Below are 14,323 nucleotides of genomic sequence, written 5' to 3' on the forward strand. Positions count from 1 at the left end.
TGTAAGACTTTAAGACAATCCTGAAGCCATTTTTGACAATTCTGAATCCTCTCAGCCTCTGTGCCATAGTGCTTCCCCTCCTCCCCTGGGAACCAAGGACCTAACAGCTACACTCACACGTACTCAGTTCCTAAACAATTACCCATATACGTATGCTTTGGTTCTGTCCCCTGGAAAACGAGGTCAAAATGACCTCTTACCTCATCTGATCTGGCAACAGCTCTCCAGTCAATTATTGGTAATAGCCCTTTCAAATAAGCCAATCAGAATAGTCAAAGAACAACCCCCCTTGCTTCTATAGCCCCTTTAAAAGTAGACTGTACCCACTATTCAAGGTCCCTTGACTTCCCAAATGCTGGGGAACCCTGTCATGACAAAATTAATAAAATCCTCATACTTTTACATCAACTATGATATATAATCTCTGGGGACAACTCCTCGGTGTTTGGACACCAGAGTCCAACACCTGAATTGTTTGTGAACAGTATGGTTTATGTTAAACACTGTCTTTTCTCCTAGAGTCAAGAAACCAGATCCCTGTAAAAGCCCTAGGTAGAGAGATGGGCAGGCTTCCCCGGCTAGAAACTTTTCAGGTGTACTGTTATATTTGTTACTGGGGAAATGAAGTCCATCTTCTGCAACTCCACTGGGAGATAACTCCCACATATAAAATAAATAAAGATATCGTTGTTGTTGTTTTCAAGACAGGGTCTTCTCACTGTGCAGCCCCAGGTGTCTGGAACTCCGAGATCTGCTAGCCTCTGACTTCTGAGTGCTGGGATTAAAGGCGTGCCACACCATGCTTGCAATAAATAAATCTTCTTTAAAAAGTTAAGGAGAAAGTAAAAGGAAATGAAAGGGCAGGGGCTGCTAGGCCCCAGCACTTCCAAGGCAGAGGCAGGTGGATCTCTGTGAGTTCAAGGCTAGCCTGTTCTACAGAGTGAGTTCCAGGACAGGCTCCAAAGCTACAGAGAAACCCTGTCTGGAAAAACAAGACCAAACAAAAGGGCAGGGGCTATAGCTCAATGGCAAACTTTAACTAGCTACCCAGTATTTGTAAAGCTCTAGACTCAATTCTCAGTACTGAGAGAAAAAAGAATGAAAAAGAAACTGACTTGATGGTGGCTCAAGAGGAGAGATGAAAATGAATGAGGGCTAAATGAATGACAGAAACAGAGGGCAAAAAGGGCAAATTCTGGGGACAAGAAAAAGAAAAGTGAGATGTCAAAGTTCCATCTCCTACTTCCATTTATCTCACCGTGACATCCCAGGGCCGGAAAAGAAACTGTCGATTCAGATTTGATTTCTCAATGGTGTCCATGTCTGTGACAATGACTTCTCCACCCTCTCCACAGCCTAGCCCAATCATGGCAAAGTTTTTGAGCAATTCACAGCCAATGGCCCCTGCACCCACCTAAAAACATCCAAGAGACACAGAGGCAAGTCAGGGTAAAGCAAGCGGATATAAACCATAAAATTCCTCATGCCTGCAGAAGACAACAGGATTGAGCAAAAAGGTCTAGTACCACATATTTAGTCCCAGGGTTGTAAAGACAACCCCCTTCAGAATGCAAAAGAAAACCCCAGAGGGAGTGGCCAGAGACCAAGGGAGGTGCACATGCTAGGTGTCCAATGAGGTCACTCACCAGGAAGTACTTTTGCTTGCCCAGCTTCTCTTGAAGGTCTGAGCCAAATACAGCTACTTGCCCATCATAACGGTTTTGACGCTGGGGGATATAGTGAGGAGGGTCAGAGAGAAGCTTCCCCAGAAACACCCCAGATAATGCCTTCCTTCCAGTCCATTCACATACCGGGAGGCACTTATCCTCTGTAAGAGCCTCTTTGTCTTCTGGGAGACATTCAAGAGCATCAAAGTATAACCACTGCATGATGGGCATAAACTTCCCAGAGCAGGCCTAGTGGAGGAGAAGGAAAAAAGGAAGTGGTCAGTGATAAGCAGACCCCGGTACATATGGATAGCAAATAATGAAGGAAAGGCAAAACCTAGTCCATTCCCACCCTGCTAACCTTCATAACTTCCTGGGCAGCGAGGCCCCCAATGAAAGCATTTACAGGTGCCAGGTCCCCAGCAGCAACATAAGCTAGCTTCCGTATAAGGTCTTTATCCAAGTTGTCCTGTTGTACTGCAGGTGGGGACCGAGCATTCACAGCCTGAGCTAGGGCCACCAGTTCTGTTGCATCTTCCTGGTAGGGCAAAGGAAACAAGTAAGCATCTCTCAGGCTACTGTCAGGAGATGGACAGTGGACAGGCAGAGGTATGGCGGGCATTTAGCACCAAGGATTTCTATTCTGGCTGGCTGCTGGCCCACCTACCCACCTCATTTCGTGGTCGAGGTGGTCGGTTGTGCTGAGCACAGAATTGGTGCAGAGCTTGGAAGCCAATGTGCAGTTGGGCAGGGCGAGAAAACTTGGCAAAGTCAGTCATTACAAAGTCAGGCTCTGCCAGTGATGCTGGCAAGGATTTCTAAAAATGAGAAGGAGCAGAGAATTTGAAACGGTCTAGTGCAGTGGTTCTCAACCTGTAGGTCATGACCCCTTGGCAAACCTCTATCTCCCAAAATATTTATGTTACAAATTGTAACTGTACCAAATTACAGTTATGAAGTAGCAACAAAATAATTTTATGGTTGGGGGGTCACCACTACATGAGGAACTGTACTAAAGGGTTGCAGCATTAGGAAGGTTGAGAACCACTGGTCTAGAACCACCCACCAAGAACCACTGTACCCAATACTCACAAAGCTAATCTTTTTAGGTACTTTGACCTGACTGACGATACCTCCACGGATGTAGTCAGAGAAGTTGGAGGTGTCACATATACTAAAGGTATAAGGACCTAGAGTGGATAGGGAGGCTGTCAGTCTTACATACCCTCCTTAAAGTCCACACAACTCAAGAGACAAGGAAAAAAAAATGCCTGCCTGACCCAGTGCAGACGCCAGGCCCCATTTGTGAGATAAGAAACCATCTCCTCTGCCCCAGAATAAGTTCAGACCCCATGAGAGCCTGTGTCCCTGGCCCCAAGTCTACACTGGTGCTGTTTTTACCCAAACCAGCTTAAACATGAATACAGGAGGCTCTTTCACCTCAACTCAGATAGATCCCAGAAGCCCATGCTCCTACTAACAACTTCTCGCCCATGCCCATCAGCTCTGGTAGGATCCCTGATTCTCTGAACCACCTCAGATACTCAGGCTATGGCTCCCCTCACTCTTAACTCAGGAACTCCTCCCTTTGATCTGCAAGACCCTAAGGTGCCCCCATAGTCCCAGCTCACCCAGTACTTTGATCTCTATGGGCTGACAGCCATTGAGTTGGATCATGCCCTGGACTTCTGAGAATGAGACAAAATCACCATTCTCAAATCCATGTCGGGCCTCGTCAAGGCAGGTAACCACACCGGGATTGTCCTGGTTAAAAAGGAGCGAGCAAGTTAAGGAATAAGAGAAGACAGAGAGAACTGCCATTGCCTGTCTGTCTTCCAGGACCACTGGGGATGGCCTCCTTACCTTGGTCACCATTGAAACCATAGCACTGAGTGGCTGCTCCCCATTGGAATCTGTGAGGACCATTTCCTCTCCAAAGTCACAGAAAAGTTGCCTGTATAGAGTGGCAAGAGGACTGATGCCTGAGGCCCACAAAAGTCCCCAGGCATCCTTCAAGGTGCAGTAGATACTGCTGAGGAAACCTGGCACATCACAATGGGGATGTAACAGTACTAATGTCACACAGGAAGAGGTGAACACACAGAATATAAAACTTGAATGGCAAAAGAGGGATTAAGGGTCTCTGGCCTAGGAAAGTTTATGGGGAGAGGCATGGAAAAGGGCACTCACCCAAATAAGCCTCGTGTATCTGCCACCACTAGCTTGATGCCACGGCTATGACAGAACTCACCCACTCGTAGTTGGTCTTCCAGGGGGCTGTTGGTAAGGACCACCACCTGTGGAGAAATAAAGCCCAGGTCAAGAGCCCAGAACTAGAATTGTCCAGGTTCTCTCTGGTCCTCTAGGCCTCTCTCATAAAGACCTTCTGGGGAGCAGACTCAGAGAGGGGAAAAGACAGCAACGAGAAAACAAAGGCTTAGAGCATGTTGGGAAAGGTAGTGGTACTGGGTACAGACTGCAGAATAGCTGACTCACTTGTTTGCTAACTGCCTACAACCCTGCCATGCCCTGTGAGACACAGACAGAGCAAAACTACCTCCAGCCAGAGTCTGTGCTCACTCATACCTATCTGTTGATGGCTCTCAAGATGCTGCCCACTCCACCCCAAGTTTTGAAACTGCTCTCCACCTTCTCCAGGAACATCCATCCCTGACTACCAGGATGAGCTCCTACAACTGTGTCAGATTGCTGATGCTGCAGCACCAACCCCTGAGGACCTTAGCCCTACAAGGCAGACTTTTAGCTCTCATAGCCTAGACTTTTTAAAATCAGTAAATGCCCATGCCACTTTCCCTGTATCCAAATTGCTATTCTTCATTCTTAACCCTCAGAGGAACCCCATGAAATCAGTACTGTTGCGTTTCTTATTTTGAAATGGAAAGAATAAGGTCCAGGATCTAAGTGAGCTGCCTAAAGTTACACTAGAAGAGCTAGACACAGCAGGACAGTTTGCCTCCAGTCTGTTCATAACTACTATGTTGTTTAAGTGGTGTGTCCACATCTTTCCCCAAAAGGTAGGCCCAGGGTCTCGCCTTGCCTGCATCCTCTGTGATACCTCAGACAGCTCATTAAATAGTGAATAGTACCAAAAAATAGCACAGATGAGTTCCAAGAAAATCAAGCAGGAAACTGAGCGGTGGCCAAGTACCTGGAAGCCACTAAGGAAATCCTCAACCAGAGGCCCAGTGTAGGCAGTGACAGGCACATAGCTGTTGAGTTCAGCAAGTCGGGGCTGAGATACCTCAGCCCGATTTTTACCAATGTCTTCCTCTCGAAGGTAAAACTGCAAGAGGGGGTGACAGAAGGATAAAAGTGAGATGGTTGTGGCACACAAAGGCTGCTGCTTGGAAAAAAATGTTGGGAAGAGGTACCTGGGAGGAGAGATCAGCCCACTGGGTAGTGCCTTGGTCATGTAGGGTGACAGCCTTGACCCCACCAAGGATGATGTTCTTAGCAATTTCCACACCCAAGCCCCGCAAGCCTGAGACAAGCACACTGGATGTCTGGAGCCTTTTCATTGCCTCATGGCCCAAAACATACCTGTCAAGTTAGAAGAGATTCCAGGTCATTGTCCAGCCCACCTGATCCAAGTATTTCAGTACCCCTTCTCACTTCAGGCAGACTTAGGCCTAACTTACAGCTGCCGGGAGTAAAGGCCCTCGTCTATGTCTGCTTCACTGCCGTTCTTCGCCATTCCCTGGGGATGGAGAGCAAGAAAAGATTCAAGATAACAAGCACAAGTGGGGTATTAAAATGGAAAGCAATAAGACTCCTCACCCAATCATCACGCCAGCTAGTCTCCATGGGAAGGTACTCACGTTGGTTGGCACTGAGGGCACTTCGGACAGCACGGACTGGGCAGGGGAGCAGTTAGAACCCGGCTTTGGATCAGGCCCGGACACGCGACGTTTCTTGGACAGCGGCGAGCTGGACATCTAGAGGAAAAACGGCAGGAAAGAGGTGAGCCTAGGATACATGGGGACATTTTTCTGGTATTTTTTGTTTGTTTGTTTGAAATACAGGGTCTCACCGTGTAGCCCTGATTGGCCTTGAACTATTTTTTTTTCCTGTTTATTACTGGTAATAATTGGAGAAGACTTAGGTATTAGCAAATCTACTTTAGAAAAGAAACTGGTAGCAGGGCGGTGGTGGCTCACACCTTTAATCCCAGCACTTGGGAGGCAGAGGCAGGCAGATCTCTGTGAGTTGAAGACCAGCCTGGTCTACAAGAGCTAGTGCCAGGACAGGCTCCAAAGCCACAGAGAAACCCTGTCTCAGAAAACCAAAAAGAAAAGAAACTGGCCCAGAGAGATGAAGTGGCTTGCCCAAGTTCACACCGCTGTCAGACCCAAGATTTGAACCAGGTGGTTTGGCTTGCAAATCCACACAGCTGAGTGCTAAGTCATTTTTGTCTCTCCCTAGCCCAGCATAAGGGAAAGGCTCCAATCCTATGGAGTAAAAGACCATTGTCAGAGAACAGATGTGGACTTAGGAAGTACTCAGGTATTAAATCTTGACCCCTTTATAGGTATCATATGGAGCTGTTCCCTCACTTTAATATGGTTCCAGGGTGTTGCTGATATGAGAAAAGATGCAGACCATAGGCCCTAGTGGGGCTCAGGGCAGAGCTTAAAGTCCTGCCCTTTTCCCAGTCTTAGGGGTAGAAAACAACGCAGGCCAATAAAACAGGCTGCTGGAAGAGAGAAAATGCACACTTCTAACTAAAGTCTCTTCTGCATGTGAAGTCCTTCAACAGGTTAGCAGGTCAGAGGCCACACTAAGCACTTTAATGAGCCTTGTCGCTGTCTGTCCTCAGGGCAACCCTGTGGGAATTGCACTACTACTATTTACCCCGGGGCACATGGAAGGAAAAACTTCATTCAGGGATGTTTGGTGACTTGACCAAAATTCCTACTCGGAGTGGTTGAACTGGGATCAGAGCAGATCCAATGACTCTGAAGTCCAAGCAAGTTTCATGCTCTCAATTGTATTAGCATGAAATCATGCAAGGCAGGATTTAAGGTCCCTGTTGAACAAATGAGAAAACCTGAGCTCACATGGTCAAGTGACACACTGGATCCCAGAGGGGAGGAAAACCACCTGCTGTTGGAAATGAAATCTAGCGGCGGTGGACTCAGATGCTCGTAAATAAAAGATAGAACCTAGAATCATTTTTCAGGCCCAATGGTTCTTCAAAGCACCGAGTATTTGCTTATACCCTGTCTTCTACTCACACAACTGCTCTGACTCTGAAGCCTTTTCTGACCCTCAATACCACCAACTGCCGCCAACATACCTAAGATTCCATCTTGGCACTATCACTTTCTAATATGAACACAATGACAAGCGCTCCCTACCATCTACCCCATCAGTCACAAGAGTAAAGGGCTTTGTCTGACTCTAACAATGCCTGTGAACTACATAACCCTATGCTCCTACGAGAAATAGAAAGTGAAAGCTTAAGGAACTCCACTCACTAGCTCTGGGCGCCACTTGCCCATGTATCACACAACTGGTAGCAGTTTGTGAGATTTTCTTAGGTGAGCAGTGTCAGTATTTGGCTCTGGGTCCAGCCCAGACTGCTCAGAGATGGAGGGTAAAGAAAGGGAGAGGAGGGGAGGCAGGAGGCTGCCCAGAGCCAAAGTCTGTCAGAGAAATTGCTGGGAATGCTTAGATCTAATCTGGGTAGGAAGAGGCTTGATAAGTTAGGAGCAAGACAAAAGCAATTCCTACTTTTCATTTACTTACTGGCAGTGACTTGGCATGAGATTTCATTTCCTCTAAGTCAAGTTTCTCCAAAAGTTGAGAGAAAAGGAACTGCCCTCCTGATGAGGCTTAAAAAAACTATCCGTGGTTTCAAAACTCAGGGACCCGAGGACATGAGTTCCTCCCCAGGCTCCCACAGCGGCCTCCAGTACTTAGTTATCTCCCTTGCCTTGCCAGCGGCTGGTTTGTCCAGGGCATATGCTTTCTCTACTCTCTACATCAGTCAAGACCCAGGGCCAGAGAGCTCTTTATCAGACCTTTTACCTCTCCACCCCTAGTGCTGGCAGGCAGCAAGAGTCTAAGCACGGTTGGGATGACTATTCAAAAGTGGACTTCGAAGCCAGGTGTGGCAGTACATGCATGCAACCCCAGCGCTTATGAGGCAGAGGCAGGAAGACTAAGTTTGAGGCCAGTGTGAGCTGCACAGTGAGAACCCATTTTGAAAAAGAAAATAAAAAGGGACATTTCAATTGCCAGATTTTATCAAGGCAAGTGGGAGCAATCTGAGGCAGGGACCCCTGGATAAGAGCTAAAGATTCCCCCATCCCCATTCAAAAAAAAAAAAAAACCCAAAAACCTCAAATCCACATCGTCTCTCTCTCTCTCTCAACATGTACTTAGCCTTCTCTGTTGGGATATATCTTCCATAACTTGCTTCGCAAAGCTGAAATTAAAGCATTTCAAAACTTACCTGGGGTCTCCAAACCGATGACTGAAGCCTAAGAATAATCTACTCCCAAAAGAGATAGGCTGAGCAGGGGAAACCCAGGGTAGGCTTAGGAGGCACAGAGCCAGCCAATTAACTCCAAGAAGCTACAGTACTGGGGAGGATGCTGGGGCAGGTCAGGCTTCCTGGGAGGTGTTAGCTGAGAAGTCCTTGAGAGTGTAAGAAAGGCACTGGGAAGTGATTGAGCTCAAGGAGCTCTGAAGGAGACAGGAAAAGAGACCCAAATGAGACCAGGGGCACTGGGCAAAGTCTTAAAGATTTAAATCTTGGGTCTCTAGAAAGAAGTGGGAGAATGCAGAACCTCAGACTACTGCAGGAAGGTGCTGGGGTTGAAAGAGTCTCAGATTCCAGTGATAGAAACCCTTCACCAAAAATAATGGGAATTCACAGAAAGGTCTCCATGCTGACACTAGAGCGCCAGGAAGCCACGAGATTAAGTGTGAAGAAGCTAGGAGAGGTCTCTGAGGGCACACTCTTGAAGAGGGATTTCTAATGGAGCAACAAAGGCCTTGTGTTGTTCTAAAAGGCAACAAAGCTGCTCTAATAGGGTGGAAAAGGGCAGTTAAGTTTCAGATAGCTTAAGCCTCAAAAGGGTTACTAAGTGCTGAGGATGGTGGCGCACACCTTTAATCCCAGCACTAGTGAGACAGAGGTAGGCTGGTCTTCTAAGAATTTGCAGCTTGCCTGGCCTATCTATCTATATATTTCAGGGCAGCCAAAGCTACCCTGTCTCAAAATAATAATTATAAAAATAAAGGTTACCAAGCAAATCCTGGCTAAATCTCCAAGCGGACTTAGGTTTCTCCAGCCAATTCTGTGACTCCATGACTCAATAAATAGATATTAAAGTTTTCTACTCTGGTGGAGGATAAGTAGGCCTATTGGAGAAAGGGGTATCTGACAGTAATAGTGGGGTTCAGTGAGGCCAAAAACAAAAGCTGAGACTTCCTGAATGAAGATGCTAAGAACCTTTAAAAGGATAAGGGCAGATTCTGACGCCTGTTGTTAGATTAAGGAATTATAAGGAGAGAAGCTACTCTGGCATGTGCTTTTGAAGGCAGAAGTTGGGTCTAGGATGTGACTGTCTGGCAGATGAGGTTACAAATCAACAGGGTCTGAAAGAGTAGATGGTAGCAGGAGATTACTGATGGAGAATTGTGTCCAAACAGGTCCTCCCTAGTGTCTAGTCCCTTGAGAGGTTCTAGAGGAAAGATACTGGAGGTTAAAGATGGCTGATGGGGAAAAAGATGAGGCCTATTGAGGGGACAGCCTAAGAACGAGAGCATGAAAAATGAATACTGAAAAGCAGGCAAAGTCTCTAAGGGCAGATCCTAGGAACCAACGGAGCCTCTTAAAGGCAGATGCTAAAGCGTCTACGAATGCCAGGTTACCACGATGATGCTATGTCAAGGCGGCATTGGGAGACCTCAAATGTGGGAATGAGTCTCCACAGGAAGGCCAGGCAGATAGCTTTTCACCCGGTCTAATCCAGATGGCAGCTCAACGGACAGATAGTATCCTGGGGGGAGGGGAGATTCTGGACAAAAATGCTAGACAAGGCTCTTCTTTCGGAAATTAAGGCCATGCGGACCCTTTCTGAAGTCTGGCTCCTCTTAAGCCATGAGAGCAAATAATGAAGGAATGGGAGGAGTCCCAAGGGAGATTTCAGGGCTTGGGACAGTCTACAATAGCACACAAGTATGGACGGCTTTTACAAGCAGTAATGCTGAATTTCTCTGCCTTTATGGGCGACTGTCGGGAGTTCTGATAGGAAGCGCAGTATGAGATCAAGATATCTCGTTATAGATGCTGAGCTGGAAATCTCCAGAAGCCGAGATGGGGGGGGGTCCCCTCACGTCAAGGTCAGATCTCAGAGCCCAAGGGAATAGGGTGGTCCACGACAGAAATGACCCACCCTGCCCCAGGATTTGTACTCCCCCCACACCCGCTTGTCTAGTGATTGCTGATACCAAAGACACCGCAGCACACCCAGACAGAAGGCTGGCAGAGAACCAGCAGGGACCCTCCCATGCCTCCCAGAGCTCTTGCTTCGAGCCAGGTGCAGAGAAAAGCTATTACCAATGCCTGTTCCCCGGGTCGCGCCGCCGCCAACTCCTCAAGGAGCCAAAGTCAAGCTCGGCCGCCACCGTCCTTTTTCTCCTCCTCCTTCCTGCCGCCTGGGCCAGCTAGGATCACCGCCGCCTTCTCCTCCCCGACCCTGTGGTTGTGGTCTTCCCTGCCACCACCCTCACGCCAGCAGCCGACACAAGATGGCGGCTGCAGAGCCCAAGGCCGGAACAAAACCTTGAGCCCCACCCCCAGAAACCCGGATGCAAGCGGACCTCGCCCACTCATGAATCATGTATTTTCCCTGCCTGCCCAGTTTAGGACTTCTGTAATTGGAATGAGAACAGCTCCACCAAGTGGCTCCAGAGGCAGTAACTAGAAAAACAGGTAGAGCAGGAGGCCACGCCCCATGGGATATGAATAAAGAATAACTGCAGCTAAGCTGTCAAAGAAACCAAGGAAGAATCTCAAGGCCATTCTTCCTGATGGTGAACTATATTGAACTATAAAGCAAGATTATGGTTTACTAAGACCAGGCAACCAGAAAGTAGATGTCAAAGCATGGCAATCACACCCCATGCTCATGAATAATGAATGTTCTTGCTGCTGCCGGGAATCAAGGAGACCAAAGCGACATCTTACTCATGAATAATGGAAAACGCTCAGTGGGGTGAAACAAAAGAGGCAGCCTGCCTTATTGCTCCATCTAATACCCAGTAAGCAAGAAATGGGGGCTACTGCAGGGAATATGCACTCCCTTGGCTCCTGAATACTGAATGATGCTATTGTGGCTGCTCAACTTGGAAACAGAAAGGTGAAGGAAGGTTGCATGGAAGGGGGGGGGGGTCATGGTACACGCCTTTAATCCTAACACTGGGGAGACAGAGGCAGGCAGATCTCTGAGTTGGGGTCAGTCTGGTCTACAGAGGGAGTTCCAGGACTGCCAGGACTACACATAGACCCTGTACAGGGTATAGGGTGTGTGTACTAAAAGAAAGGTCGCACCCAGGTAGTATATGCATAGTGGCATATGCCTATTAATCCCGGCATTATACTAAGGGAGATGAAAGCTCGGGGACTCGACCATGAAACCCTGTCTCAACAAAAGGACAAATTTTGTGAGGCTTGTGGGCAGCCTCCCAGCCAATCTTGTGGGCCCTGCCCAGCAAGCACAGATTATGAGGTAACAGTCAAGGTATGTGTCATAGGGGATAACCCTGCGAAGCCTGAGGGGAGCACAGTCCTTGCTTCTTATCTTTGGCCATTTAGGGGATTATCTTGTCCCAACTAAATCCAGACTCACTACATGCCTTTGATAGACAATGACAGTAATAAAATCAATTCACCTCAGGTTGGAGATGTAGGCTACGGATAAAGTACTTCCCCTACACCCTGGGTTCAATCCATAGTACTACAAAAAAAAAAAAAAAAAAAAAAAAAAAAAAAAAAAAAAAAAAAAAAAAAAAAAAAAAAAACAATCCCCACTCCAAAAAAATCTATCCAACTCAGATTGATAAAATGTGTCATGAAAATGAGTATGGAAATGATCTTTGAGCAGTGCTGCCACAAGGCATTGTAACAATTTTCAAATATATATAACTAAAGTTAATATGTAAGCATATTTGAATTAATCTAAAATTACTTATGTGTGAGGCTATATCTAGTCATTGCAGAAGTATCCATTTGAATGTTTTCAGATCCAGAAAACGGAAATTAAGAACAAGAAATTACCCTGTGATTGAATTTCAGTAAGTAAAACAGTGCCTGACACACATACCATATAATTAACCTGAGCAGTAGCAACACTGTTTCTTAAAAGACAGGCTCTTGCTGGGGTGCGCTAGTAGGATTCCTGTAATTCTATAGTACTTGGCAGGCTGAGGCAGGAGGATCACTAGTACCCAGTAAGTCTGGGGAAACAGACCCTGGAGAAAGGAATATAGATAAACAGCCACACAGAGAGGGAAGAGAGGGAGAATAGAGAGAAGGGAGAGAAGGAGGGGAGAGAGCAGAGAGGAAGGAAAGGGAGGAGGGGAGATGAAGGGGAAGAAAGAAAGGAAAGAAGAGAGCTAGTTTTGCTGTGTTGCCGATACTGGTCTCAAACACCCTTATTCAAGAGATCCTCCTGCCTCACTCAGTGTCCCAACTACTCCTTGTAATTCCACAATACTTGGCAGGCTGAGGCAGGCAGGTCCCTAATTCTCTGGCAAGCTTAGGGAAATAGTGACAACCTGGAGAAAGGAGTAGGAGACACAAAGGGAGAGGAGAGAGGGAGGGAGGATATGAGTACCATGGAGCCCACCAGAAATAGTGCCATTAAATTGGTTTGGGGAAGGGCATTATCCAACTCTGAAACCAGACAGGTCAGATTTGAATCCTAGTTCAGCCACGCACTGTGCTACTTTAGGACAAATTACTTACCTGTCCTGTGGCTCAGATTCCTCATCTATGAAGTAGGATGAAACCTACTTTTGAGAAGTTGTGAAGATAAAATGGTTAATTAAAGTAACTAAATGGGTGTAAACTATTCTTATTATCCTAAATACCCACTTTTTGGGCTCCGAAAAAGAGTTGCCCGAGATCCACAACAGTAAAGATGGATGGGATTTGAATTCAGAGTCTTGGTTAGTAACCTAGAATTACTGAGACATAAGGCATGAATAATACCCATGGCATCATCTCCGATAGATGCCAGGTTTAAATCCAGGAACCTGCGAGGGAAAGCTAACTGCGGATCCCGCAGAAGCTGTAAAGGCCACGCCCCTCATAAATGGCACAAAGTAGAAAAGCTTTTTAAAATACCCTTGGGGCGCTACTCACCTTCACAGATTATTGTATGGATTATCAATAAAGTCTAGTTTGTGAGGCAGACTTCGGGATACCCCGTCAACACGCCCCTTCCGCACGTTGATCCGCCCCCTAGAGAGTAATTCATAAGCTGACACTTCTAGTGGACCAGGTGCGAAAGAGGGTTCGCACCACAGCCCCACCCCTCAGAAATGAATAAAGCGGCAACCAAAGTTACCGCTCAGTAGCCCAGTGGCTCTACGTCCGCTCGGAATTTCGCTCAGAAGAGCCCGGCAGAGAGAGTCTTTACCAGCCTCGGTTGAGAGGCTCCTCTCCCGGCGCCTGGGCCCCTAATGTGTCCGGGTCTTACAGCCCAGGATAACCAACCGTGCAGACCTCATCACCTAGTCAGAGGTCACAAAGGGCATTTATACCACAGTGCCACGTCGGTGGTGGAACCTTCCTACTGTCACCCGGTCCGGAGCTAAGACAAGTCACCCCCAACCCCCCTTCCCCCGCTTTGACTTTAGTAACTTCAAACTTCTCTCCTCTTGGGAAGCCCGAAAATCCTGCCCACCGACAGAGTACTCATACACAGACCCTGAGCCTCCCTAAGCGCCCCCTAAACCCTGCTTCCAAGGGGTACAAGTCTGCGTCTGAGAACTACCCCCATAAAGCAGACTAATAAATACCACCCAAGTCCCCAAGAACCGCCTCCTAAGGATCTCCTCCAAAGCAGACACCTTCTGAATGCCACCCGGGCCCCAAAACCTCCAAATATGCCCATTCGGGATCCCTGAAGTTGATATTAAGGAAGCACCCTCTTCCAAATGCAGTCCAGGGGCTTGAAGGCAATTTGCTCCCGCTCACCCCCAGTGCTGGGCGGAAGCTTCGCCTTCCTTCAGAAGATAAGCCGAAGCCACAGGGCAACGGAAGAGCAAACCACCTCCGTCGGGCAAAAAGAACTAGAGTTTGCGCCAGCTCGGAAGCGCGGGGCCTTAGAGGGCCGGGTCTGGGGTGTACCATAGATGCCTGAATAGAGGGGCGTTCGCCCTGCTACTGTGTCTCTGGCGCTGGTTTCAGGTCCATATATCCCCTACAGATTGTGGTACGACCCCAATGCGCGGTGCATGCTGGGAGTGGTAGTCCTGTCCCGCTAATGCCTGGTGCACGTGGTGGGCATCAGCCCCTAGAAGATGAGAAATGTAAGCCTGGGTTTATTTCCTAGAACTGTGTACTCTGTGAGGGTGGGAAAAGAAAACGGAAGATGATAGTGCCTCCAGATTAG

At 47.6% G+C, this 14,323-nt stretch overlaps 1 protein-coding gene across 3 annotated transcripts in view; it reads right to left on the reverse strand.

Annotated features, from left to right (window-relative positions):
• Positions 1 to 14,013, reverse strand: part of Uba1 (ubiquitin like modifier activating enzyme 1) — a 24,977-nt gene extending 10,964 nt beyond the window's left edge. The window contains exons 1-15 of one of the 3 annotated variants that reach the window (XM_050160893.1): positions 13,906 to 14,013; positions 13,069 to 13,167; positions 5,507 to 5,623; positions 5,327 to 5,385; positions 5,060 to 5,228; positions 4,837 to 4,971; positions 3,858 to 3,964; positions 3,531 to 3,621; positions 3,299 to 3,431; positions 2,760 to 2,857; positions 2,339 to 2,485; positions 2,029 to 2,205; positions 1,812 to 1,916; positions 1,647 to 1,727; positions 1,259 to 1,414 (exon numbers count right to left, since the gene is read on the reverse strand). In XM_050160893.1, coding sequence (XP_050016850.1) covers positions 1,259 to 1,414; positions 1,647 to 1,727; positions 1,812 to 1,916; positions 2,029 to 2,205; positions 2,339 to 2,485; positions 2,760 to 2,857; positions 3,299 to 3,431; positions 3,531 to 3,621; positions 3,858 to 3,964; positions 4,837 to 4,971; positions 5,060 to 5,228; positions 5,327 to 5,385; positions 5,507 to 5,623 — 1,575 coding nt within the window. In that variant the 5' untranslated portion in view covers positions 13,069 to 13,167; positions 13,906 to 14,013. Of the gene's footprint in view, positions 1 to 1,258; positions 1,415 to 1,646; positions 1,728 to 1,811; positions 1,917 to 2,028; positions 2,206 to 2,338; positions 2,486 to 2,759; positions 2,858 to 3,298; positions 3,432 to 3,530; positions 3,622 to 3,857; positions 3,965 to 4,836; positions 4,972 to 5,059; positions 5,229 to 5,326; positions 5,386 to 5,506; positions 5,624 to 10,260; positions 10,476 to 13,068; positions 13,168 to 13,905 lie in introns of those variants that run through there. The other 2 variants (XM_050160895.1, XM_050160892.1) reach the window with 2 other exon arrangements.
• Between the last annotated feature and the right edge of the window lie 310 nt (positions 14,014 to 14,323).

This window comes from Alexandromys fortis, unplaced genomic scaffold (genome assembly GCF_014885135.2).
Source record: "Alexandromys fortis isolate MF-2015 unplaced genomic scaffold, M_Fortis_MF-2015_v1.1 scaffold_83, whole genome shotgun sequence".
Classification (NCBI taxonomy): domain Eukaryota; kingdom Metazoa; phylum Chordata; class Mammalia; order Rodentia; family Cricetidae; genus Alexandromys; species Alexandromys fortis.